We start from the raw sequence: 26,281 nt of genomic DNA, 5'->3' as shown, positions 1-26,281 counted from the left end.
CACAGTGAGTTGAAATCACATTGATTTCCTGAGGAAGATGCTGCATACTAATTCCTCCTGTCTTCTTCCCGTGAGCAAAGCAGGTTAACAGCTTCAGGAAAGCACCCTGCTTTGTAGATGCTGTGATCCCCACCGCAGTCAGGATGGTCTGAGGTCTGTGTGACCATCATGGGGAGGAAGGGAGCCTTGACTGCTCTGACTGGCTCCTGGGACTGAAGCTGGCATTGATGGTAAAGTGAAGCACGTCACTTGAAGAACATCAAAGCAATAAAACAACATTTCCACTGTGTTAATTCAACTGTCCTGAGGACTTACAGGGGTCTCCCCTCTTGCTGTTATGTTAATGCTGAGATCTAGTGGTAGGAGGCAGAAGAATAAAAAGACCCTTCATTTACTGAGAGGGCTCCACTGCCCAACAGAAAGGCACTGCAGGGAGCCTCAGTGGCTCCTGGGGGCTGACTGAAGCTTCTTACAGTTGGAGCCCCGGCAAAAGCCCTCTCAAAGGGAGCAGAGCCTGAGCATTGAGCCTGTCTAGAGCTCGTGGCTGTGCTCATCCCCACTCTGCTGTTGTGCTGCTTTTGATTCCCATTGGTGCTGTGTGAAATGAAACGATGGAAGAATGAAGACTCCAGATCCAGTCTGCAGCAAAGGCATCCCAAAAGTGCTCAGGACCATTTCCCCTCAGTGAAGTCAGTGATGCTTCTCTCTGTGTCTGGGATAGTTTTTGCATCCTGAAACCTTCTGAGGGCAAAGGAAGGAACAGCATGAATGTGAAGGAGGAAAAGCATAGTGGTGGAGTGGAAGAGGGGACATTTGAGACTGCTCCTGAAACTCCCATAAGCTGTTTCAGATGCCTAAGTGGATTTGCCCAGCTTCAGCAGCTCCATGTGCTTGGCTCAGTGCTGGTAAGGGCTGATCTCCTCTCCTTGGAGACAAACCCACGCCTTCAGCCTGTCCCATCTCACTCCTCCTCCTCCCCCTCAAAACAGTCATTACTATCTTGATGATCTTTAGGCGGTATTAAACGAGAGGGAGGTTTCCATACAGAAGTCTCACTGTGATTAATGGATTAAGAGATTTCGTGAAAATTAAAGCCTTTCTTCACACTTCACGTTTTTTCCTTTTCAGCTGCTGCTTTCACCCTTCTACCACAGCACCAAAATCCTTGTGCAGGGCAGGGATCAAGGAGGCACTGGGGGATGCAGGGGAGCAGCCTGCCTTGCTCCATCCCTTTTGCTGATATTTTTCTCTATGTCAGCATCCTCCAGCAGAGCCAGAGTGATGCTGGATGTTCTTTTGCACCACTTTCCTCAAAGCTTCACCCTGCGAAGCCCCAGGCAGAGCTCACTGCTCACAGCATTTGCAGAGACAAGAAGTCTACGAGCAGGGCAAATTTATATACAAAACAACCCAGGAGAGGGGGTGTAAATACCTCTGTATTCACATATTTAACACCGGGATTCAGGATGCATGATGAGGAATCGGAACACTCAATGGAAAGTTGAGGCAAAACAGAGAGGAAATGAAAAAGTATCTGCAAGTGGCAGCTCAGACGAGAGACTGGCAGCCTTGAGGGTTTCCAGCAGCAAAAAGGCTTTCAATTACTGCTGTGCACTGCTGCTCGATAACATCTTCATTTCCCCTGCCACGCTGCTGGCAGGCTGCAGACAGGACGAATTGGGAAAACAAGTCCTCACTTCACTGTCGCCTTCTCTCCACTGTGGGCATGCCCGGCTGTTTTCCTAAAGCCTTGTTGGTAGGGGGAGATGGAGCTGAGGCCCTAAAAATCCACAGTGCATCTTGTTGCTGATTTATGGGGCTGTTTGCTTCCCAGGTGCCAGTAGATACCATCCTTCCCTGAAGCTCATGTACAAGCAAAGGACGCCCTGATGGTGGGGTCCCCCCTGCATCACCAAGCCCAGAGGGAGCCCAACTTCTGAAATCCTAAACCAAGCAGCTGCACCACCTTAACTCAGCCCTCGGGGGCTCTCAGGGGCTGCACTGATTTTTTACATATACTGGCACCATGTGGGCTCCCAGGACCTGTCTGGCACCACTGATGTGCTTCCCCGGTGCTCTTCTGTTAGGTAGTGTTACTGAAGCTGTGTGGGGTCTGGTAACCATTTGTAACTAACATTTGACACCACAAAAAACTGTCCCTTGGGCAGCAGCACAATGCAGATGCTGACACATAATAAATATCCCCAGGTGACCAGCAGCAGGGTCCCTGTGTGCAGCGTGGTGGAAAGGAGTTGCAAACGCTCTGCTGGATCACTTCAGAGCATCCAGCGCTGGGTGTTGGTGAGAAGTGATAATTTTAAGTCCATTTTTGCAAGGAATAACTTCTAGCAGTTTTCTCTCCCTTAAGCATGCAGCGCTGCCAAAGTTCACAGTCTCCTTGTTTCCACCTAATGGGAAGTGTTTCATTAATTCTTTTAGTGGTTACTCCCTAAACAGTGTGTGCCGTGGCCCAGAGATGCCCCAGCGGTGGGGATGAGGAGGTAGCAGCACTGGATATGGCCATGGGGATGATGATGCAGTCAAGCTGCAGCCTGCAGCCCCACACATTGAATGAATGAAGTTGTCACAACTTGTGGTGGGATGCTGGGGTCATCTAGAGCTGTGGGGCTCTAGAAATAACCTGTGCCCTGCTGCAGCCTCAGCTGCAGGGCTGAGCCGTCCCATGGATGCACCCGAGTGGGAGAAGTGGTGTTGCAGGCTGACACTTGCTGGGTTCACTGCCCTGGGCTCTGCATCAGCTTGCCCGCAAGCCTTCATGCTTCATCTCCAGTGCTGGCCCTGCTGGCACAGCTTCCCCAAGAGCAGGGATGGTCTCTCAGCTCATCATATTCCATTTACCACTCCAGAGCCTCCAAGCGACTGACAGCAAAGCCCCTTTCACCCACCAGCTGCAGGCAAGATGGATTTTTTTTGATGGCAAGCAGAACAGCATTTGGGCTGGTGGGGATTGGGGACTGCAGGCAGGGCATGGCTGATTATCACAGCGATTTGGAGAGGATGATGCTGAAATGGCAGAACTAGTCCTGCAGAAGCTGCTGGGTCCCAGCAGTGAGAGCAGAGATACAACCTCCAAAATCTCTAATTGGCAGCTCTGGGAGGAAACGTTGGCCTCAGCTCCAGAACAGGACAGGAAGGAGACTCGGGGATGTGGGAACATTGTGCCCAAGGAGGGGAAAAAGAAGAATAAATCATGTGCTGTGGGTGAGAAAGAGCATTTCCAAAGGATGCAGGGCAGCCCTGCAGCTCTGATGCCATCCACTCAAGTCTGTCCTTCCCACAATGAAACTGCTTGCAGAAATCAAGACATTGTGGTCAGTGGCAAAGGCAAGGAAAAGTTTTACGGGTTCAGCTTCTATTCCATTCCCTGGAGCAAAATCCTGAGCATGCGCTTGAAGCCCAGCAGCAGAAAACAAAGCCTGCCTTTAGCAGGAGGTGTTTAAACACAAGGAATCAATTGCATTAAGTGCAAATTCATCGGCTGACACCAGCACCTGGGGGCAGAGCGGCTGCTCAGAGCAGTGTGCGATGCTTCGGGCCGTGGGGAGCAGCAGCTCCGCATTCGTTAACACTATGGGCCAGTAACAGTGTCCAGCAGTGGTTGTGAACAGATACAGCTGAAGCCTGATGGATTAATGCTGCCTCCCACCAATACAGCCCGTGATCCATCAACTACCTACCTGCTTAGTCCTTTTCTCCATCCTTTTACAATCTAGATAGTGCATTTTATAGTCACTGCTAAGTGATGTGATCAACATCAATTACCTACTGAAAGAGAATCGAGTCCCGATTTAAAATTAAGTGCCGCGTTTTGCCATGTTCTTTCTATGTAGCCAACAGAATAATTGCAGCGACATAAAAACTAATTACACAGCTCCACAATTAGGGCTCCCTCCTAGCGCTGTGATTGCCTTTAACTACACTGATAAAAAACTATTCTCAGCCCCAAATTATTCTCTCACACCCATCTTTTGGAACAACCCTCTGTCCCATCAGATCCAACAGGCGTTGTTGAAGAACTCAGCTCTTGAAATGCAGAAGATCCTGCATGCAGAGCGTGTTTTTTTACATCTCTGATGTGTGAGCGATTACAGAGGAGGGGATTAGGCCGGCATTGCAGCACGCTTCTCTCTGGACCAAGCATGAGTGAGACTTTGCAGGCTGCCTGGGGCTGGCACCCAATGCTGCTGCCATTGGGATCAATGGCACAGAGACCCACACCCACACAAGGCTGTGGGTCTGCAGCAGCCATGGGCTTGTCCTGTATGAATCCTAACTTGTGATAAGGAATCCTGAATCCTAATCTTTTATCTACTATCTGCAACAGAGCAGTTCTATCCTGCAGCTAAAGCTCTTTGCTGCCCAAGGATGGAGTGCAGCCTTCCCCTGTGCTGTGCTGCAGGGCAGGACAAGCCCTGTGTCACCCTTCCCTATCAAGGGCAGCACCCAAAGCACTTTGCAGCCCACCATCCCGCTGCCGGTTGGGCTGGATGATGGTGCAGGTCCTTTCTAACCCTGTGGTTTACGATTCAAACCTGGTTCTCACCCGCTATTTGTGTGACTTTAACTCATCTCATGTCCCCCTCCATCACACCACCCCCTCCCCCGGCCATGCTGGCAGGCAGCGGGCGGAGCCTCCATTGCGCAGCCGCGTATCAGCCGGCGGAGCGTGCGCAGTGCGGAGCGGTGAGTGGGGGGGTCCGTGGGGTCCGGCCGTACCGGGGCGGCCCGTTCCGTTCCGTAGTGGATAAAGGAGGGATCCAGGCCTGTCGTGGTGTAGAAGCAGCCAACAAAAGGCCAGGCAGAGCGCTCAGCTCCTGCTGGAGGCAGCGTGTGACCAGCAGCTGGGCCTGCACCGAGTCACAGCCGGCCTGGTACCTGGGAGCAGACATTGAGTTAATCAATTTAATCACCCAGTTGTGATGAACTGAGCGTGAGGTTGAGCTCTGTCATCTGCCCCAGCACTAACGCAGCCCTCCTGCTTGCTGTGAGCCCATCTCTGTGCTGGGGGTATTGCTAACAAGGCTCCATGCTTTCTCCAACCTTACCGTGGCCAAACTGGCTTACACGTGTATTTGTGAGCCACCTGTAGGGTGCTGCTGTGCTGGAAGCAGCCCAAATATTGTCCCAGAGTCTCGTCCCAAGCACTGCAGGAGTGCAGCAGGTTCCTTCTGCACAACTGCTTGTTTGCAGACTTGAATGGACACAGATATTTTTCTATTACATATTATTTCTATCATCTGGAAACCGGTGATCCCTGCTGTGTCTTCCCTGCCCTTTGGCCTGCACAGTGCTCCCTATGCCCTGGACGAAGAAACCAGCCACTCCCACGTCCTCTCTCACTGTTGAGAATTTCCTTAGCATGAACAGCAGAAAGCTTCCCAACCTTCCTGCAGCCCCTGAGCCCCCCCTCTCCCTGTTCTTACCTTGAAGGACTGGTAAAACACTGATGTGGTCAAGCTCTGCTGATGTGATTGAAACTTGCCAGCTTTACAGTGAGAGTTTGCAAGGCAGTGGGTTATTGCAATAAATACATATAGCAGCCAGCCCTTCTGTGTGCTGATCCTCCCTGCTATGACTGTGGCTCTATTACTGCTCAGGTTTCCCCTGTGAAAAATAATATTTAACTTTCACTCCTGGAGCAGGTGAATCAGCTTTAATTAAGATTTGTCGAGCGCTTTGTTGATAAGCTCCCTATAAAGCTGGTTATTATTTATTATTAACATGCAGATATTCTTGGCACCTCAGATGTGTAATGCCACAACATGGGATCCTCTGGGAAACAGCCACGTGGAAAGAGATAGCGTGGGTTAAAGGCTTTGTCAAATCTCTTCTGGCTGTGGTTTGGGAGGCGTTGTGCTCCCAAAGCTCTGATCCAAGAAAAAAGAAATCCTCTGGGTTACTGTGGAATCTTAAATGTTCCTCAAAGTCACATTCTCGTTCTGCAAAGGACTTGCAGATCTTGCCCATGTGCTGGCAGAGCTCTGGGTCAGGGCCCTGCTGAGTTTGGTGCAGCTGTGTGCGTGTATGTCAGCTGTAGGGGCATAGCTGCTCTGTGCAGTACCCTGATACAGCGAGCCCTTAGATCCTTGCATTGCTTTTGGTAATGATTGCTGCTGATTCCTTTGGAGTGACAGGGAGCTGAGCTAGTTGAGGACCCTGAAAGGCCCCAGCCTGCGGTACAGGTTGGCTTGGTGGCAAGTTGAGCTGGGAGCTCTGTTTATGAGATCATAGGTGACAGAGGTGTGAATTGGAATGGGCACGGCTGTGCTCGTGCTGTGTGTTGCTGTGTGGGTGCCCCTCCAGCAGTGTGAGCAGCTCTATTGTATTTTCGGGAAGAGAAGGCTGTTAATTTAGCTCTTAAATGTCATTGCTGTAGTGGTGTAGGAGTGTCCAGATGGAGGGTACTAAAATAAAACATGAGGCTGGAAAAGCCACCTTGTTTGTACCCCCATCCTGAGGCCAGCAAGGGATGCTCGGAGCAGTTTCCAGACTGGGTCTCACAGGGCACTGCTTGGCCCATAGGGGCACTGCATTTTCTTTAGCATTACCTCTATCTAGAGTTTCCCCTCATGCTGTATTTGTGCATCTGATCTCTGTTTTTGCTGTTTTCGAGGGTAGTTCTTTGCTTTGTTTTTCCTGCTTTTCTTTTTATTGATCTGTGGGTATTTTTGGAACTTTCCTTTAAGTTTATCAATTCCGATCATGACCTCTAGAGTGCTTCAAGCTCTTAACTGCTGGGCACCCTTTCAGCTTTTATAAAAGTACTTTCTCTTTCATTGTGCAGGCCATGAATGAAAAGGATGAATAGAATCAAACCTGGTCAGAACTCTGAGGATCACTCCGTGACATTTTCTCCCCTTGCAACAAGGAGTCATTGACAGCTACCCCTGGAGTGGATGCGTGGGTGAGTCACTTTGTTGTCCTTCTCTAGACATTGCTCTGCCTTATTGAGGTGGGCTCACCTCATCTGAATTCTTCCGAGTTGCCTAAGAGTGATGGATGTGGGAAAAGACTGCTTTAATTCCTGTGTGCTGGCTGGAGATGTGATGGGCTGTTCTCTGTGGTAATTGTGGCCTGCACCTCCTGGATGGCAGGTCTTACTGTGAGCTGCTCAGTGTGGGGATGGGAAGAAATGGCAGCTCCTGGGATGAGCTTCCTTGGAGCAGCAGCACATAAAGTGTAGGAATCTCTCTGCTTTGGTTGCAGAGGGATGTGCGTTGGGGAATTTGTGTCTGAAGTGCATTGCTGTATTTTCATTGTAAATCTGTCCATAGTGAAGGTTAGGTTTGTCTGTATGTAAAATACATTTTTCTTCTCATGCAGTTCTAAGAAAGTTCCCTGTGCGTTTTCTCAACCCTGGAATAAAACTGGCTTGCTGTGGGTTAATTAATTACGGTGGTTTTCTTATTCCTGAATAGAGTCTTCATGTGGGAGCAGTTGCAGGATACCTCATTCCAGCAGAGCTCTGCTTGTTATGTTCTCAGTATGAACTGTGCTTAAGGAAGAAGGGTTGCTTTAACCAATGAAATCCATTTAACTAGGGAGAATGTCACTGTCCAAACAGGGCTGGCTCCAGCTGCCTGAGTTTGGTCAGTACTGAGCTTTTGTCTTCAGCTTTTTGAAGGTTAAGAGGCTGATCCTGTTCAGAAGTGCACTTCCATCCACTTACCATCTTTCTCTGCATGTCTGTGTAGCTGGAGGTGAAACTTGGCCCCACCAAATTAAAGGCCAGCTCAGGGTTCCTCTGTGTTTCACCTCCTCTGCCTCTCAAGGCTTGTAGCTGGAGGTACTAGGCCACTGTTGTTTCCTCTGTGCTCCGAGGTTGTCAGCAGTGTAACAGAGGAGCTGTGCCCTGTTCTCCTTTTTGCTCCACAAGTGATGTCAGTGCTCTGACCAAATTATAGTCCCAGCGAAGAAAATTCAGCTTCCCTCCAGCATTCCTGCAATTTCAGCCAGAGTTTGCTTCACTTCTCTCAAGGAAGCTGTGTGCTGCAGCTGTGAGAAGGTGGTGTTCCACACTGGGTACAGCAGAATTTCAGCGGTTGATAAATGGTAACCTGAGTCCATGTTGTAGAGCCCCCTGGGCTTCCCGTGGTGCAAGAAGCTGTTTTATCCTGAGTGTGGGTTCGCTGATAATTCTGTAGGATTTTCAGTGGATAAGAGTCCTGCTTGTAGCAGTTCTCTGCACAATCAGAATCTCTGCCAAATAATTCCAGGGTCTGCTGCAGGGAGGGGAAGATGGATTGATGTTAGAGAAACCTGTGGGTCACTGGAATAGGTGGGGAGAAGGTGCATACATATGTTGATCTGAAAGAGATACCAAGCCAGGTATATATCTTTAAGTCCCTCAGGAAAAGCCTAAGCAGTTGTCTATTTTAAACCAAAACAGTTGCTTTAATGAGAGTTTTTAAGGGTTTAAGTGTTAATTTTAGGACTTTTTATTTCAAGCATGCTTTCACAAAATTAACTTTTTCAACATAGAACATTTTAATGTCTTCTGTGTTGGTGCTCATTTGCAAGATATCTGTGCACAATTATTTCTTATGTACCAGTTAAATCTATCAGCCAACAGATGTCAAGAGTAGCAAAAATGCTATAATAATATTATGGTCTAATAATAGTTATAATGATTCTAATTACCTGGCACGGCTTTTGAGAGAGGCAGACTTGGAAATTAGTACAAATGAAATGTTTAACCTTGAACTATAGAAGGAGGAAATGGGCACTTGTGCAGATGTTTGAGCTGTGCCCCCTCCTCCCTGTCAGACACCCCATGCCTTCCCTTTCCTCAATCAAATAAGAATGGCAATACAGTTTGCTTTAAGTATTAAAACTTCATTCTCATTACAGCAGAGATAGAGAACAGGGCTGGTGAGCTGTAGATGAGCAGGTTTCTTGAAATAACTGTGGATGGGAAGCCCGGTCATTTTTAACCTTGTGCTGCAGTCTAGCCTTGCTTTCCTGCTGCCTGATGATTGCAGTGCACACAGATTGATCTCGCCCTGGGAAGGCTGGGGGAGGCTCAGCAGTCTTCATCTTTTATGCAAGCTGGTTGTGCTGCTTTTAAGTGTCAGGGAGGCTTTGACTCAGCCTGGGAAGCACAAAGCCAGATCCAGCTTGTCTTGGTGCTGCCATGCAGCTTTTGTGCTGACTGTTGTTAGGAAAGGGGGGCTGGGGGGAGTGCAGGTGATTGGGAGTGATGATGGGGGGCAGGGCTGCAGGTAGGTGACAGCCATGTTGTTGGCAGGTTTGGTGCTGCTTTGCCTCTGGCACCTTGGGCCATAGTGGAGACTGTCCCTCATGCAGGAGGGATGCTCTGTGCACCAAGTCTATGCAACTCCTGATTCATCTCCCTCCACCGTATGTTTCTATTAGGAAGGATCCTGGGCTGTTTCTTCATACACTTAGGTGGTTTTTGCCCAACCTTGCTTTGTGCTGTGAGTCTCAGGAGCTCAATGCATAATGAATTGCTTCTTGCCACAGCTGCTCATTTTAATTTTGCAGAGTGATGTTGGAGAGGAGTCCGTGATTCATGGGGAAGGATCCCACAGAGGAAGCGCAGGGTAGGCTGGAAGTTGACAGCTTCCAATGGTTATATGGCAGGCTGAACTTTCTGCCTCTAAGTAAGATATTCAGCGTGCTGATAACTCAGTGGGACCACTGGGAATTCAACTGTTGGTTCTTGATCCCCAGCATGAGCTGCAGCTGTGAATCTTTCGTCATCTTCCTGTAAGAGGAAGGATCCAGATGTGCCCTCACGAGGTTTTCTTTTCTCTTTCTTACAGGCCGGCGTGTTCTGCTTCTCACAGTAGTGAGCATCTCACACACTTGGCTCCTCCAGCCCACCTTCCTCATGGGCTGGCACTGCAGAGGGCTCTGCCACCCCCAGTCTTTTCTTGGGGAAGGTTTGCCTTTGTGCTGAGATTTGCACTGCCATCGGCTCCTTCTGTGTGTGAGCTGGTGTATTGCCATGGAGATGGGAGCTGCAGGGTGCAGCCTTTCCCAGACGTGTGTGAGAGAGGATGCAGTCTTGGGCTACCCTTGTTTAAAGAAAATTATTTCTCGGAGTAAATAGTTTGTCAAAGAACAGTTGGCGTTGCCCCAGATGCTATTAAGGAAAAGACAAATCTTGGATCTCCTCAAGCCTGAGCTGTAAAGCTCATGCAATATTCACTTGCTTTGCTCTTCTCAATATCCGACATTGCTCCTCTGACTGACGCTGACTCATTAACCTGTCTGTGCTTTCACTCTAAGAAACCAAAGTTCCCTTTGTTTTTTTTTGCTCCATGTAAATGTTAGCACAGTATATCTTGTGCTGTCTGCCACAAGAATGCTTTTCTACATCCCTTCTCTCAGTCTTTTGAGTGTTCTCTTCACTGGTCTGAATCCTCTGGCCTGGTTTCCAAAGGACACGTGGGGGCACTGACCTTCTCTCTGTCATTACTCCCACTCCCTCTCGGTGTGTTTCTCAGCACTGACCAGTTTCACCAAGGAGTGCTCAGAGATGCAGAGTTTGCCCACGTTTGATGTCCTTATCAGGACAGAAGCTGTGTGTGGATCTGCCTCCTGTGGGCGCCAGAAACCTGGAAGGGAGAGTAAGCAGGGCCCATGTGTCCTCCGGAGATGGGGAAGCACCAGCACTGCTAGGAAACAACAGCTGGCTGCTTGTGCCAGAGATGTAAGGGACCCTTTGTTAAGCCTGTGTGCATGGTTTGATCTTTGCCGTTGAGTTAAACGTTCTCAAGTTGAGCTTCTATTGCTTTACTACTGTTGTCGTGCATATATGGTACCCTGACTTCATGCTTATCAACCTGTGTGGGCAATGTGTGCCAAGAGCTCGTGGAAAACACCCTTCTTCCCTTTCCACTGCTGTTGCTGTTGCCCTTCTCCCTCCTGAGCTTGGATGCTCCTTGCAGTACTGGTGCTGAATCTCTCCTGAATGCAAAATAACACCTCTGGGCATGTCCAGCTGTGCCAGCACACGCCAAGTGCTGGATGAGCGTCTGCTGGCCTCCTGGGGACTTGGGGATGCTGCCCTTTCTGTTTGCCTGGTGCTGGCATATGCTTCCTTTGCTGGTATGTGGAGAACCTTCCTAGCGAGGTCTGGAGGAGCCCTCTGGCACCTCTCTGCCTCATTGCCTCCACATCTCATTTTGGTTTTCATCTGTAAACATCTCTTTGCCCTTGCTAAACACTGTGTCTCAATTTCTCTCTGCAGGAGTATTATTTAATTTGTAAATGTTTTAGGACGCTACTTGAAAGATATGATATGAAGCTGTATTTCATTTAGTGTAATGATCCACTAATGCAGGCATATTTCAAAGGCAGGCTAAGCTGTACTGTGGGCTTTAATTAAATTTTATTTTTCAAGTAAGCATCAATAGCCAGACAATAACAAATGGTGGACAATATGCATGCAAAATGAATTCACTCCGTTTTCATTCCCAAGGCCATAGGAGTGGGAATGTGTAGCCCTTATAGCGCACTTGCCCAGCTCACCATTTCTACTGTAGTGTGGTTACTTTAGGGACCTTTTTCAGTGTAGTTTGTCTTATGTTTCTTGGTCTCTTCCTGCCCCTAAAATCAACTCTGTTACACTGTGTTCAGTTAACAGCAGCAGCTTTGAGTCTGGTAGGTTCTTCTGGAAGCTCTGAACTTAAGGAGTTTTGAATATGCTGGTGTTGCTTTAATGCACGAGGGCTTGTAGCAGTGTGTCCTTGTCAGGGTTACGGGCTGAAGAGTGAGGAGCAAGGCTCGTGTTCCCTCAGAGGAAGCACTTGTCTGCTGTGGCAGTGAGGTTGTTGCATGTGCATTGCTGCATCCACATCAGGAATAAGCAAGTGGCTTTGCTTTAGTGCGCTGCTTTCCTTTCTTCCGATGAGCACGGAGTAATCAAGTGCAAAATGTGTGCAGAGGAGCTTGCAAAGTCTGTTCAAAGTCAGCAGGAGGCTGCTGGAAATCGTAATGGCACTCACAAGTGTGGCACTTTTACAAGTTTTCTAGGGTTAAAGCAATTGGCTGGTGATGTTGTAAATGAGTTCTTTTGTTTGGGTTTTTGCAGAGCATCGCTTTGGGAGGGAGCGAGATTGCTGTCTGAAGCAGCTTTGAGTCCTCGCTGCTTTTCTGGTGGCTTGCGTGGTTTTTGTTCTCTTTATTGTTCAGAAAATTTCCCATTGTTTAAAAACATAATCAGAACTTGCTGAGAAAATCAGTGCGGGTGCCCTGGAGCTCCTCAGCACCTCGTCCGTTTGATTTCTCTTTGAAATCTGCTCGAGTCAGGATGCTGAAGATAAGTGAACTTCTGAGAGGAGGAACTGCTGTCCTCTGCTCAGAGCTGGGAGTTGAAGCCGTGCTATGGGTTTCCATGTGAAGCTCTGCCTGCTGCTCAAGCGTCTCCTGTGCTGGGGTGGGTGCACGCTGAAGGGGGTCCGTGTCCTGTGCTTGTGGGAAAGCAAAGTGTGTAAGGTCTGAGGGAGGCGGCAGGAGCCCGGCTGCAGAGCATCACTGGAAGTGACGTCCTTGTGTCTGCTAACCACCTCCTCCAGGATATTTCGGTGTCACACTTGCAGTGTTATGGCGGCAGTCTGCGTGTTCTGCTTGCTGGAAGTGAGTGCTTCGCAGTTCTTCTCTGCACGTGCCAGCTGACTGTGCTTGTGCTGCACGAGGTGCTGGCAGGAAGCAGCAAGGCCGGCAAGTCCATGTCCTGCACCTGGTGCCATTCCTTGAGGCAGGAGAGAAATCCCAGTACACATCAAACAGCGTCTGGATATGACTTGTCATGGAACATCAGATGCCCTTTAAGTAAATTCTGGAGAAAAACAGCTGCTGAGGTTTGTGCTCCCGATACCGAGGGGAGCTCCCCGTGCCTGCCTTCTGTTTCCCATGTTCTTTGCTCCAGGCCAGTTTGTTCTGTTCGGGTTTTGTTTGTTGTTTATGTGTCGTGTCAGTCAGGCTCTGTTGTAAGATTTTGGGACAGACGTTGCTTTCTGGTGACTGGAGGCAGCGTCTCCTTCTCTCATCTTTCCTTTAGATCTCTTACCTTGCTCCCATTCGCTCTCACTTTGAAGTAAACCACCCTCCTTTGTGAGTTATAAAGCTTTCCATCCACCTCAGGCCTCCTCGTGCAAACAGTCTGTCCTGTGTTCATCTCCTGTAGCAGGGGAGATTTGTGTGGTTGGTCTCAGATGGGTGATGCTGACCGTCAGGTGGGTGCAGTAGTGCTTCTCACATTAAGGTTTGACCAAGGAAGGAGAACTGAAATCCCTGCTCATGCTTAGAAGGTGTCCAAGTGTGTTTTGGCTTTGTCATCACAGTGTCACCCTCTCTAAAAGGCGCTGGGACCTGTGTTGTGGTTGCAGGGAGAGCAGGAGAAGGGTAGGAAAGAAGAAAATGTGCCGTGGATGGGAAGGAGCTGAGGAGGAGTGAGGGATGGAGGAAAGAAGCTGAAGTGAAGGAGGGGGAAGAGTGTGAGGCTGGCTGGGAAGGAGCAGCACTTGCTCAGATGGATGAGAACCCACTGCAGGTTGGCAGCACTTCACGTTACTGAAGGTTGTCTACCAGCATTTGCCTTCATAATGGTTCCCTGGGCTGAGTGGGATGCTGTGCTGCTGGATGAGGAGCGTGAAGTCTGTGTTACAAGGGGCTTCAGCCCAGAGTGATAATTTAAAACCCAAGTTCTTTTTAGTAATGGATCCTACCGACGTCTGCCTACAGAGGAGGTGCTGCACAGGAACAGATTGCCTTGGATTGCCTTGTGCTGATGTGTTTTATAAATGGAAAGTGTTCTGGTCTTTGTGAGCACTTGGGTCTAGCGCTGGCCAGCTCAGGTTTCTTGAATTTTTCTTTTGGAGTTTGGCAGCCGTCTGCTTCAGGGAGTGCAGCGGTCTCATAAGAGTTGATTTGATCTGACACATGACAAATTGTTTCTGCTGGTGGGTACTTGAGGTGCAGTTTGTTAGCTGGCAGCCTTGGCTTTGTGGGCACTGGGGAAGTGGGGCAAGGCACGTCTGCCCTCCTCCCACACAGCATCATTGCAGCAGTGCTCTTGTAGCTCGCTTCCCATCCCAGCCTTCCTTTTCCTTGTTGTTAAATTGTGCTATTTGCATAGATTATTAATGTTGCTTATGGGCTGAGTGTTCCTGCAGATGCTCTTTGTGTTTCTCGTTGCACTTTGGGCAAAGCTTGCCTTTCTGGAACTGGACCCAGTGGCCATTAAGGATGCTTTGTTAAGTTACCTTTCTTTTGGGCACCCTTTTAACTCTGTAATGAGGAGTGGAATATTACTCTCCTCAGCAGAATTACTATCTAGTAATGTTACCTAAAAAGTACACGTCCCTTGTGAGATACTGTAAATACATTTTATCTCTTCTATTACCTGCTGTTTCAAGAATATGTCCCCTAAGCATTTTAATCTTGTTTTCCAGACTTGTCTCAGGGTGAGGAATCACTCTTATTTGCAACCTGGGGCATAATTACTCTGTGCATTAATTTTGTCTCTTTCTTGTTGTCCATCTATTATTGCTTCCAAGAGAAAAAAAAACCCTCTGTAAATCTCCACTGAGACAGGACTGACTGCTTGATTACCAGGAGAGTTATCCTTGCTAGAAATGTTTGTGGGACAGCATCCCCTCGGTGTGTGTGTGTGTATCAGGGCTGGCTCAGTGCTTCCAAGAGCAGGTGGGTCCCTGGGCAGTTGTGACACCCCTGCAGTGCTGGGTTGAGGTCGGGCTGCTCAGCCCCCAGGCTTTGTTTTGTCTCCTGTAGCTCTTTTCCCAGCAGTGCCCGGCTGCTGTTATGAAATAGAAATTGGAGAGGACAATGAGGGAAGCGGTTCCTCGGATGACCCTCTTTTGTCTGGGCACTAAAAGCCAATTCGGAGATTTTTGTAGAAATGCTGTTTGCTTTGGTTGTTTTTGCTCTTTAAGTACAGACTCTCAGAGCTGGAGACTGGAGGCCACTGTAATTATTTCTTCCCGTAAAGTAGAATAAATGCTGGAGCTGCTTAATGCACAAATGGCAGGGTCCTTGCCCTAGGAAAAGCAAGCTGTGTGACCCTGATGCTGCAGACCCTTCCTTGTGAACAGCCATCCCTGCCATGGGCTGGGTGCACTGATATCACTCTGCCAAAGCTCAGCATGTGCCATCTGTGGGCACTGGGAGCACTGTGGATGTTGGAGCCGTCCCATGGAGAGGATCCACATGGAGCCAGTGGTGCCTGGTGGCCCTGGTAGCACACACTGAGCTCATGGTGGCCAAGGTGTTCACTGTGATGCTGTCTTACAACACCTGCTGGGATCTGTGAGCCATACAGAGGCAGGTTCCCTGGTATGTCACCGTGTCATAAGGATTTGAGATGGAGAAGCTCTTGGAAGCATCAATACAACGTGTTCTGCAGTGACAAGATGGAGACTTGCGTGGTTTTCCTTCCCCTTCCTCAGGGAAGACACTCTTTCACACAGATCACAAGCCATGGCCCTGCTGGTGTTTGAAAAGACCAGAGGAATTGCAGAGACCAGCTCTTGGTACAGCATCAAAGCCTGCCTGTGTGAAGCACAGGTGCTCAGGAACTCGAACTCGCTGTCCTTCATGTCTGGGCAGCAAAAAGAAAGAAGGTCTCTGAGCCTGGAGTCACTTGGATCAAAGCTCTGCGTAGCGGAGACTGATAAGGTGAAAAGCAAGATTGCATGGGAAGGTCAGAGCGTGTGTGGATGGTGAAGGCTGGCTGGTAACACAGTGGGTCCCCTGGGGGGATCTGTAGAACTGATCATGGAGCTCTCAGTCTGCACTGCCCTGTGGGGTGCTGTGGCTGTGCCGGGTCGGGGCCATTCTGCGGCACCCGAGTGATTGTTCCAAGTGTTCCCTGTAAGAAGAGCTGGAGGGGCTGCGACAGCTGTGAGGCAGCGATAGCTATAATTAAAAGGATGCTGCACTGTCGTATTTCGATCTGTTTTTTTCCGTGCATCACACCTAAAATAGCTCCATCTGACAAGAGATCAGAGAAGGAAAGTATTTTTAAGTTGTGGACTTTCTGCAGTTGATGGTGCATTGTGTGCGGGCAGTTTCTCTTTTAACCTAGTCTCCTTATTGAGAAGCCAATATGTGAAGACTGAAAGGAGGTTATTACTCAATATGAGATCCATGACAGTGAACGTGGGTGTGGGGTGGAGCTCGTCCTGCATTCAGCTTCAGGAAGATGTTTGTCCCAAAGGTTTTCTGTGCTTCTCCTCTCTTTGGGCACGTCCTGAGCTGGTAGAAATGAATGTTCCTGTGCTCTGATACAAGCATTAGCCCCGACGCTGCTGAGCGAGAATGTCAGGTGTGTGTGCAAGCAGGCACAGAGCTGTCGTAATGTTGAATACATTTGTTATTTATCAATAATAAATGATGAATTCAGTTCTCTGATCTCTGAGGTGCGCTCTGGTTCTGCTCACTCCACCCAGCACTGAGCAGCAGGCCAGACCCTCTGCAGTTGTTAATGAGCTGTGGGCTGGCACAGGGCATGGCACAGCTCTGCTCGGGCTTCAGACATCCAGAGCACAAAGCTGTGCCCCTGCCCTGCATTTGCTGTGAATGCTGAAGTTTCTGAATGAATTTATGAAGTAAATTTAATAAACAGTAAATGATGTTCAGTGTTAAACTGTGTGCAGTTTGTATAAACAGTGCTATTTAAGTAACTAATGAGGTTTCCAAGAAAAAAGCTACTGGTTAAGATGTGTCTGCTGGGTTCATCAGGATGATGGAGCTGAGCAGCAGCTTTAACTGCTTGCTCCAGCACTCCTCCCTGTCATCCTTGGCATCACCATGTGCTGGGCATTGGTTCTGTGTGTGGTGCTGAGCGTGTCACACTGGTGCTGTGGTTGCAGACAGAGCTGTGCAGGCTTCGTCAGTGAGTATGGTATGATAGCAGTAAATATAGCAGCAGGAAGTAGTGTGATGTCTTGGATGGAAAATAAGATATCGAGGAGGTTTTATGTGTGATGGGGAAGCTCTGGCTGGGTGCAGCAGGGCAGAGGGGGGCTGGGGGATGCTCATTCCCCTGAATGCAGCCCTGGAGGAGCAGGTCTTACTAAAGGTGAACTGGAGATTTCTGTCACCTCCTTGGCCATCCCAGGCACTGCTGGGTCCAGAGGACTGATGGCTTACAGACTAATCTGCTCTGAGCCTGGGTGTCTGCAGTGCTGGAGAGTTTCCCTCTCCGCTCTCTGTTACGTTGGTGTAGGGCAGAGCAGTGTAAGGTGGTATTGCAGCTGTTAGAGGGGTTGACCGGTAATGTTAGCTGAAGGCTAAGCCTTCAGGGGCTATTCATATTTATTGTTGTGAATTATTAATAGTGGCTGTAAAGATTGCATGATGCAACAGTAGGTGCCAGGCTGTGTAAGCACATGTTTCTGCTGTGGTTGCCCTTGTCTTTGCTGTACAACTTTGCTTGTGGGACAGCATAGGATGGAGAGCTTCAGTGGGGTGCCAGCAGCAGCCTGGCAGCCATCCCTTCTGGGGCACGGCCTGGGACAGAGCTTGGTGGAGCTCTCTTCTATTGAAGTGCAGGACTTGCTGTCCCAGGGTGATTTGTGCCCAAGGAGCAGAGTCTCTATTGTTACTTATTTGTGTAAACCTAGAAGCACGGCCTCCTTGCTGTGTGGGCTCTCTGTAGGCTGCAGATATGGCAAGGTGCTCCCACTACCTCTTCCTTGCGTAGGAGTGCTTTCAACACACTACAGCATGGTCCTGGTAGGAGTAAGTGATGAGGAGCAAGCAAGAAGAATAAATGTTTTAGAAGTAGCTTATTAAGTGATAGCAATAGGATTGTCTGTACCGCGGTTTCATTCCATCCTGAAATCTGGTGTGGGGTGAGGTGTCTGCAGACAGGCTGTGTGTGCTGTCCTGTTACCTGTGTGTGAGGCACTGTGCTGAGGTTGTCCCTCAAGCAGATACGTGATCACCTGGGCCTGTGTCCACTGAGACACGGGTGTTTTTAGGCTGTCCTGTCTTAGCCTGGTTACAGGAAAATGGCCACATCTGCAGAACGACCCCATGTGTCCATTTGGAGGTGAGGGCTGTGCTGATCAGATGGAAGTAAAGGGGGAAGTGCGCTGTGAGAGGACAGCAAAGTGACAGCAAACCAAATGCCAAGTGTCAGTGATTTTATTGGAGCAGTGAAACTTAACTACAGAAGCGTCTATTTCTAAGCAAAAGAATGAATGATTTAAAAGTGAGCATAAAAAGCAAAATGTGAACAATTCAAACACGAGCATACAAAGCGAAATGCAAACAGTTTAAACAGGAGCGTACTGAAGCGGAGGATAAGTACACTCATCAAATTGACAAGGGATGCTGCTTTTGTGATTAATTTCACCCACTGATGAGCCGCAGTCGGGGATGCTGCCGACCTCTCACATTCTGTCTGACGACATCAGGCTTCTCTGCCAGGCAGCACCCCTGGAGCTTCAGGAGCTACTGTGAGCTGGGAGCTGCTCTGAGCAGTCTGTTGATACCTTTAAGGAGCAGTATGCAATAAATCATGGATTTCATACTGTTAATTGTTGATTGGTTATGCATGCAACTTACAGGGGCATCCTTTTGCTTTATGGCAGACCTGAGGAAAGGAGCATCCTTCCACATGTGCAGCACTGGCAAAACATGTGCTGTGGTCACTTTGTTTGTCCTCAAATGTCTTCTTCATTCACACAGGCTGGACTTCAGATAAAACCTTCCTCTTCCTCCTGTCCACACAGCTGCACAGCTTGTCAGAAGAGCTGGGACTACTATCTAACCTCAAGCTGTTCCTGAGACATCTCTCTGCTCCTCTGCTCATCAGCAGATCAACATTAATGGGTGCTCACTGTGGATCTGGGAACCCTATTGCTCAAAGAAATGAAATTCTAGGTTGCATCAGCTGGATTTCCTTTTCTTTCTCTGTTGTGTTTCCACATCACCTCACATGTCATGCTGGCCTTGGCCATGGATGCTGTCTCATTGAAACAATACTGGGTTTGGACAGGGATCTTGTAACTTGGTGCTGCAGCATCTGCTGTCCTGAGCGCATCTCCTCAGTCCAACATCCCAATTTACACAGTTGTCTTTAAAACCATTTTCTTAACTGCTTATTCCTGGCAATCAAACTTCAGGTCGAGCCTAATTGCTGGGCGCTCAGAGGCCTTTGTGTCACCAGTTCAGCTGAAGGGTTCCTGGGCTGTATTCCTCGGGGCCTTTTATTGTTTGATCGCTCTCCACGCTGTCTTATGCTCAGCAAGAGGAACTTTATGAACAATTTCTTCCTATAGACACGAAGTGCTTTGGGTCTGTTAGTTGCCATTGGCCGTCTCAATGAAGGCTGACTGCACAGGTACCGAGCCTGAAACTAGTAAATTTTCAGGCTGTTTTGTGATGCTTACAATTCCCATGCTGCACCCTTGATCCCTAGATGAGAACAAGGATTAGCTTATTGTTATTGCTTCCTCTTGGCCATAAAACAGAGCACGGGCTGGGGAGCTCTCAGAGATGTTTGTGTGCTCTTATGAAGCAGCTGATCAGAATTCAGATGAGGCTTTGGATAGATTTATTGAAGTGACACAGTGTGCGCAGTACACGCTTTGAGTTAGGACATGAAAGAGTGGTGCATTCCCAGCAGCAGAAGGCATTAATGAAATATGTTCCTGTTACTGACTTCCTTTGAACTGTCACCTATGACTACAGCAACTGCATTTGCGGGGCTGTGCAGCACTTACTGATGTGCAGCGAGTGAAACGAGTAAAATATCTCTTCTAGCAGAGAAGGCAGTGGGGATGTTGGGGTGTCTGCAGTCACCGGTGCAGGAAGCTTTTCTGGAGCCATGGGGCACAATTGCTCTGTGCTGCAAAGCTGGTAGTGAGCTGTGGCACGGGAATGCTGCCCGCTGTTACAAGGGGATGCTGCCAGGAGCTGACACTCCTTTGAGGGTGACCCTTTGCTCTTCCCTAATTACATGATTTTCAACCACAAGAAGAGGAGGATTGAAAATAACGCCCTGCTCCTTGCCGGGGGAATTGGCAGGGGTGGGCATCCTATGGCTGTACTGATGGACCACAGCTGTGTGTGTGTGCTGCTGCATCCAAAACGATGCCTGAAAATCAGCACCAGCTCTCTGTGCAGGTGAGGTCACAGTTACCATCCCTTCTGCTTTGCCAGCTGCAGGGCTGTGTCCAAAAAATGCTTTGTATGTATATAATATTACGTTTGGAAGTTCTCTCACACCATCTGCTTGTGTCTGCCTTGTAACGAGATGTGAGCTTGCACGGGCTTCTCTCCAGGAGCTTCAAACCCCCAGGTTTCACATGTTAGCTCCTCCTGCCTACCTGGGACCGAGGCAGACTGCTAATTGTTGTGCAGATGTCATGTTCCAGGCAGCCATGAGGTTGTAGGCTTTAAAGAGGCTGTGCTGTCACTTGCTACCAGCCTCCTCGGTACACGTGAGCTCTATTTATATGGGAGTGCACATTTTCTTTCAACCGCTGCTTTGTTGAATTTCTTTTTCTTCTTTTTGTTTCCAGACTTGCAGGTGAGATGTTCAGCATACATCTATTTTTTATTATCCCAGCTTCACCACCTCTTTTTTTATTTATTTATTGGTTTTGTTTTATTTATTGCCACTAATATGAAGAGAACAGCGTGGTTCCTATATAAAAACCTCTTCTGATGTGAGTCGGGGGGAGGGGGGTCTTTTTGTCTTGGTCAGTCTGAGTTTGAAGCCCTGAGTGTGGCATCAGCTGGAAGGACACGTTCACCTGCTGAGCATTTGAGCCCACATTCACTTCTCTGGGTCTTGGTCGTAGCTGTGTTGCATTTGGCAGCATCCTAAGGGAGGAGTGTGGATTTTGGCCATGGGTTGACTTTGCCACCTTCCTTGGTGTGATTCTTTGCTTTATGAGAGAGGAGGAGACTATCGGAGAAGGAGACTGGGCTACATCTGCGCAGAAAGCAATTACACGAGTTCATGGGTGGGGAAGAACCTTACAAAAATAATTCCACTGCGGGCTGGTGAGCTGATGGATTTGGTCCTGACAGCTCTGCTTAAAGCTTGGTTTTGATTCTGTGGAATTAGAAGGTGGTTGCATGAAGGAGAGGAAAACTGTGATGTTATTTGCCATCCTGATGGACAACAGAGGGAGAAAGATATTTAGGACTGCGTGTATGGGAGGCAGTTCTTTAAAACCTGGATAGGAGTAGGAGCAGGCTTGATGGAGGGATGAGTAATGGAGGAGTGCTTGAACGGAACTAATCAGTCCCATCTTCTTTCAAAAGACCTCATTTAGTTTAATTTAGTAGTGTGTAAATTTAGAGCCAATCAAAGGCAATACTTCTCCAGCCTATGTGCTGGCAGCCTCCCTACCCTCTCCCTACCCAGCACGAGGACAGGCAGGCTGGGCTGCCTTCAGGCTTCAGCCTCGTGCTGCGGCTCACTGGGAGCGTGGCTGTGCATCTAATGGGTAAATAAACCTGCAGCTCTGGGCTAAGATGGCCGGTGTCCTGCTTCTGCCCATAGTCCATGTGCTTGCAGTGTGGGAGCCATGTCCCACTGCATCATGAGCAGAGCCAGCCCCGGTGCACAGAGTGGGCAGGGAAGTCTTCGTGCTGCAGGAACTGCTGAGCAAATCTTGTTCATCTCTACAAACTGTTGTAAGCAAACTGTAGCAAAACCACAAACAAACCCTGCTTTTCCCTGTAGTCTCTTCATATTTTCCGGGAGGCGTGAGCCCTTGCAGGGTCAGTACAGAGTACTTTGTCATTACCTGCCATAAACTCCATTAGCAATGAAGTCAGCACCCTGTGCTTTTGTGTTCCCCCTGATGAGCTAACAGCTACATCTGGAGTGTCCTGCCACCTCACACTCCTAAACCTGTGCTGTGGTGAAAAATATTGGGTAAAGAATGCTGAAACCTGTGAAAATTTGTTCTAAAGTGTCCTTGTTTTGTTTTCCTTTGCTTCGCAGGTGGGTGGCAATGTCTCACTGGGCTGGTCTCCTCTGCACTGCTGCCAAAGTCAGCCTCCTGCTCCTACTGGTTTCTGCAGTGTTTTTCCAGTCAAGCCTAAGCGACAGAGTTCCCGTAAGTGTCTGGATGCCAGGTTTGCACAGGGTTGTTCAGACTCTGGTGGGGTCACACCTCCCTTGGTCATGCTGTAGTGTCACGCAGAGTCTGACAGCAGTTGCTCCGTCACTGCTCCCCTCCTCAATAGTTGATCAATAACAAAATTTCACAAGGGCTTCTTTCTTAAGACTATTTGCCTCAACCTCAGGAATCCCACTGTGATGCTCAGTCAAAAGGCTTTGCAAAGGGAGCTGTGCTCTTGGGCAACTCTCATTTGCTGGGTGTCACTTGTCATCCATACAAACAGCCAGAGCTAATGATGTGGTCTAGTGGCAGGAAGAGATGGCCTCAGTTATTGTGCTAGCTGTGCCTCTGTTGTCACTACAAGTGAGTCAGGTTTAGAAGAGCACCCTCTTGGGTTCTCATGTCTCACTTGCCTGCATTTTGCTGCTTGTGAAGCTGTGGTTGCAGTGGGTGGAAGCTGTCTGCCCTTTGCACTTGTCCACAAATGCAAAATTACCCCCCATTCTGCTTCTGAGCCCGGGGGCCCAGCCCTGTAAGATCAAATCTGGGAAGTTTCCTGGAGGTTTTTGTATGAAGGAGACTCTGTAGCAGTGCGGAGTGGAGTTTTGTTTGTTTGGATGTTTGGTTTTGTCTGTGGGTTTTTATTTAGCTTAATTTATGCTGTGGCTTAAAATTGATTTCTGCAGCAACACCCACATAGGGGATTACTGGCCTCCCATGTCCCTGGATGCTCACTCCTGCCTATGTGTTGCAGCTTGCTGGTCTGTTGGTTGTGTGGGCTGTGCTATTAACTGGAACATATGCGAGGGGCAGATTAAAGTATATGCTCTGCAGGCCCCGGATCCATGTGGAGTCAGGTACTGATGTGATAATTTATCTTCATTGCAGAGAGGGCAGGGAGGAAGCTGGAGGTGGAGTGTAGTTAGTTCAGCTGTAGGAAAAAGCTGGAGAAGAATATTGAGACAGCCACTGAGTGCCACCTGCCTGTCCTGGCAAGCAGCCCCATCAGCTCAGTAGGTAGTTACCTCTTAGATCCCCTTTTCCTGTGCTCCTCCTGCATGGGCTTTGTGGTGGTCACATCTCCGAGAACAACTATCTCAGCTGTCCCTGCTGAGGGTCCTCAGCTCACTGTAGTGGATTCAGACTGATCAAAGGAAGGAGGATTTTTTACCCTTGAGGTTTCCATTGGTCTTTAGAAAACGTCTTTCTTCTGACTGTTTTAATTGTGAAAACAAACCAAAAAGGATTCTGCATAACGATGCGATTTGTCGCTCTGCATAAATGAAGGTTTGTGTGGTGTTGCCTTGTTTCAGCACTCTGGAGATGTTAATGGCACACAGGGTATTGCAAAGCAATGTGGGGCCAAACTATGACAGTTGCATTTAAATGAGCCAAGTCACATCGTTTTACCCATATAGAACATTTAGACCACGGCTCTTCTCTTGAGCAGAGGCCATAAACATCAGCCATCTCCATTAAGTGTTTCAACAGATACAACGGTCAGGGGCCTGTCAGTAAATTTACAATGGACTGTATGGGTAAGTCCCTCTTGGATAATAATATAGCAGTGCAAATAAGCTAAGTAATAACTGCGCTCACTCATTTATTTCAGTCCTGTTGAGTCTGAGCTCAGAAAATGTTAACATTGATTTTCATCAGTAGAATCTGGCTTTTTATGTTTATGATTGTTACTGAGCTTTAACCATTTGTCATAATCTTAACAATTTCAATCCTCTGCTGCACTGAGCAAAAGCTGGAGTTAAGCTCTGTTTTCACAGTGTATTTCTAAAGTTTCGATCCCTTTTGACAGACAAGATAAAAACATTCTGTGGATTTGTCAACCATCGTAATGTGTTACCACTATCTCGGCTAATTGGATGTGTGCAGCTCAGGCTGCTGTTTTTCTTGCTCAGAAACACTCTCCTCGTCCGGATAATAGATATTTATATGCAAAGCATCCAGATTCTGGCAGTAAACATGCACACTTTTTTCCAAGGAGTGGAAGGAGTGAAGGCAGAACATGGCCTGAGATTTCCAGTTAACCTCTGGTCTTTTTTTCCTTTCCCTCTGTGAAAATATTGTAAGGTTTAATATCAGAACACTTCATGAAGTGAGCTGGCTGTAACTCTTACATTAATTGCCAACAATTAGGAGCCGTCTTTCCCTATAGACTGGTTATTTGAAATTATTCTGTGGTGTCGTTCTTGGCAATATCAGAAGCAGATAATGCTCCCTGCAATGGAAACAGAGCTATCTGGATGATTAGCCTGGACTGGGTTATCTGTTCCTGTGAAAACCAGAATAGCAGAGCCCAGCTTCCCGAGCACTTAATAGTCTGCTGTGAGATAGTACAAGGCCGGTACTTGCTGTGCACTCTGAATAATTTTGTCCTCTGAGGTTTGTGGTGACTCCCACCATCTCCCTGGGGAGACCTTTCAGTGAATGCTGAGCTTTCCTGAGGGGACAAGGACTTTTTTTCCTGCTTTTCATCCCCTTTGTACAATGCAATGTCCCTCCCGTAACTGTTCTACCACACCTCTGTGTCCACGTGCAGCAGCACAAGGTGAGCAGTGTGTGGATGGCTGCCTTGTAGTTTGAAAGGGCTTGTAGGGCACTGGTGTGTGCAAGGAGAAGGATGCTTCCATCTTCATCGTGTGGGCCGGTCGGTGTGTTGTCATGTGTCCTATTTTGGAAATAGCTGAACTATTTTGGTTGAAATCTTCTCCAAGCCTGAAATAAGTGCATTTAAGAGAAAAAAAATAAAAATGCTTGAGGCGTTCCAGTAGTGTGGAAAATTTCAGCTGAAAAAGTTTGAAGTTTGACATATTTTTAGGCGAGGGAAAACAGGGTCCCACAATGTTACACAACCCTAATAATAGTCCTGACTCCAGCCGTAAGATAGGTGAGGCTCTGCAGCAGCATCTTTTAAGCCTGCAGCCTGCACTGGAATAGGAAATAAGCTGCGTTGCTTTGTTCAGCACAAATGTCGTGCTAGTTATGCATGTTTAACCTTTAATATACTTTAAATCTAAATTTAACCATGTGGAAAGAATCTCGGATGTCAAAAAAAAAAATCTGCTGGCGAGGGAAAAATGTAGTATTCTCAGCCGGCACTAAATTACCCAGATGTGATTGCTAATGAGCTGAATCTCTTCTGTCCAAAAGGAATTTGCCCTTACAAAAATAGAAGAGAGCGACATAAAAGATGACAGCGGGAAAGAGCCAATAACAGATGATGATGCTGATCCCGAGGACCTGGAAGTGTTTTACCCGACACATCAGTGGCAAGCTGTCCGTCCAGGTAACGTGCTGATGACTAATTGTAGTGTCCCTCTGAAACCTCATCTGACACCACTGACAGGAGCCTTGTGGAACAGCTAAAAATACCTATTTGTTCCCATGACAATTTATTCTTTTGCTGCTGTTCAGACAAAGAGGAACGGACCCAGTGACCCAATACAGAGAAAAGCCACCATCACCACACCGACTGGCAACAAGAGTGGCTGCTAAAGTGCTTTCAGTTCAGCAGAGCAGGTCGGAGCGGGCTGCCAGTCACGTTGTAGGTGGTGACGTGTCTTGGTCACTAGCTCCGGAGCCCTTTCTCTCTTTGTGTGCTTGTCAAGACTCAGATTTTATAACATTTGTTGGCACGCAGTACTTCAGGTCTGCTGCGCTCCAGTGTGGGTTGATGAAATGCTGCTCAGTGGCAATCTGATTAAGAATTGTCACTGTAACACTACACAGCTTCTTAACAATGGGGTTTCTGTTCCTTAGCTGAATGAAACACAGCTTTTATTCCTCAAATCTTAACCAATGCATCCCACAGAAAAATCTCTTCAGTTATTTTGAGTTGGTATCTTTTATTAGACATTTGTGGGACAGTGTATATCAGAAGGCACCAACTGAGCCGGCTGCTTCACTGCAAAAGCCTGTGTAGTGGGCAAGGCTGTGCGGAGGATAAGCCCATTTGAACACATGGAAATGCATGAGCGTGCACACTTTGTTAACTAGGATGATCAGTAAATCTGCCTCTGTGGTTTTGGCCAAGGTGTTTAATCCACTTGTGCACTGGTGTCCTCGTGTGTGCACAGGTGCGATGGCTTCTCACCTCAGAAGGGTGGACTTACTAGTAATTAATTTTTATGGAGTGCTCTGAGTTTCTAAGAACTCTATTC

At 48.1% G+C, this 26,281-nt stretch overlaps 1 protein-coding gene across 4 annotated transcripts in view; it reads left to right on the top strand.

The window, feature by feature from the left end:
* SIL1 (SIL1 nucleotide exchange factor) overlaps window positions 1-26,281 on the top strand; it is a 91,670-nt gene that overhangs the window by 5,304 nt on the left and 60,085 nt on the right. For 2 of the 4 annotated variants that reach the window (XM_015876024.2, XM_015876023.2), the window contains exons 2-4: window positions 6,806-6,925; window positions 21,986-22,100; window positions 25,272-25,407. In XM_015876024.2, coding sequence (XP_015731510.1) covers window positions 6,918-6,925; window positions 21,986-22,100; window positions 25,272-25,407 — 259 coding nt within the window. In that variant the 5' untranslated portion in view covers window positions 6,806-6,917. Of the gene's footprint in view, window positions 1-4,623; window positions 4,705-6,257; window positions 6,329-6,805; window positions 6,926-21,985; window positions 22,101-25,271; window positions 25,408-26,281 lie in introns of those variants that run through there. The other 2 variants (XM_015876021.2, XM_015876022.2) reach the window with 2 other exon arrangements.

The sequence above is a fragment of the Coturnix japonica genome, chromosome 13 (assembly GCF_001577835.2).
Source record: "Coturnix japonica isolate 7356 chromosome 13, Coturnix japonica 2.1, whole genome shotgun sequence".
In the NCBI taxonomy this organism is placed as follows: domain Eukaryota; kingdom Metazoa; phylum Chordata; class Aves; order Galliformes; family Phasianidae; genus Coturnix; species Coturnix japonica.
The sequence above is the reverse complement of the archived record's forward strand: the minus strand, read 5'-3'. Positions and strand labels throughout refer to the sequence as shown.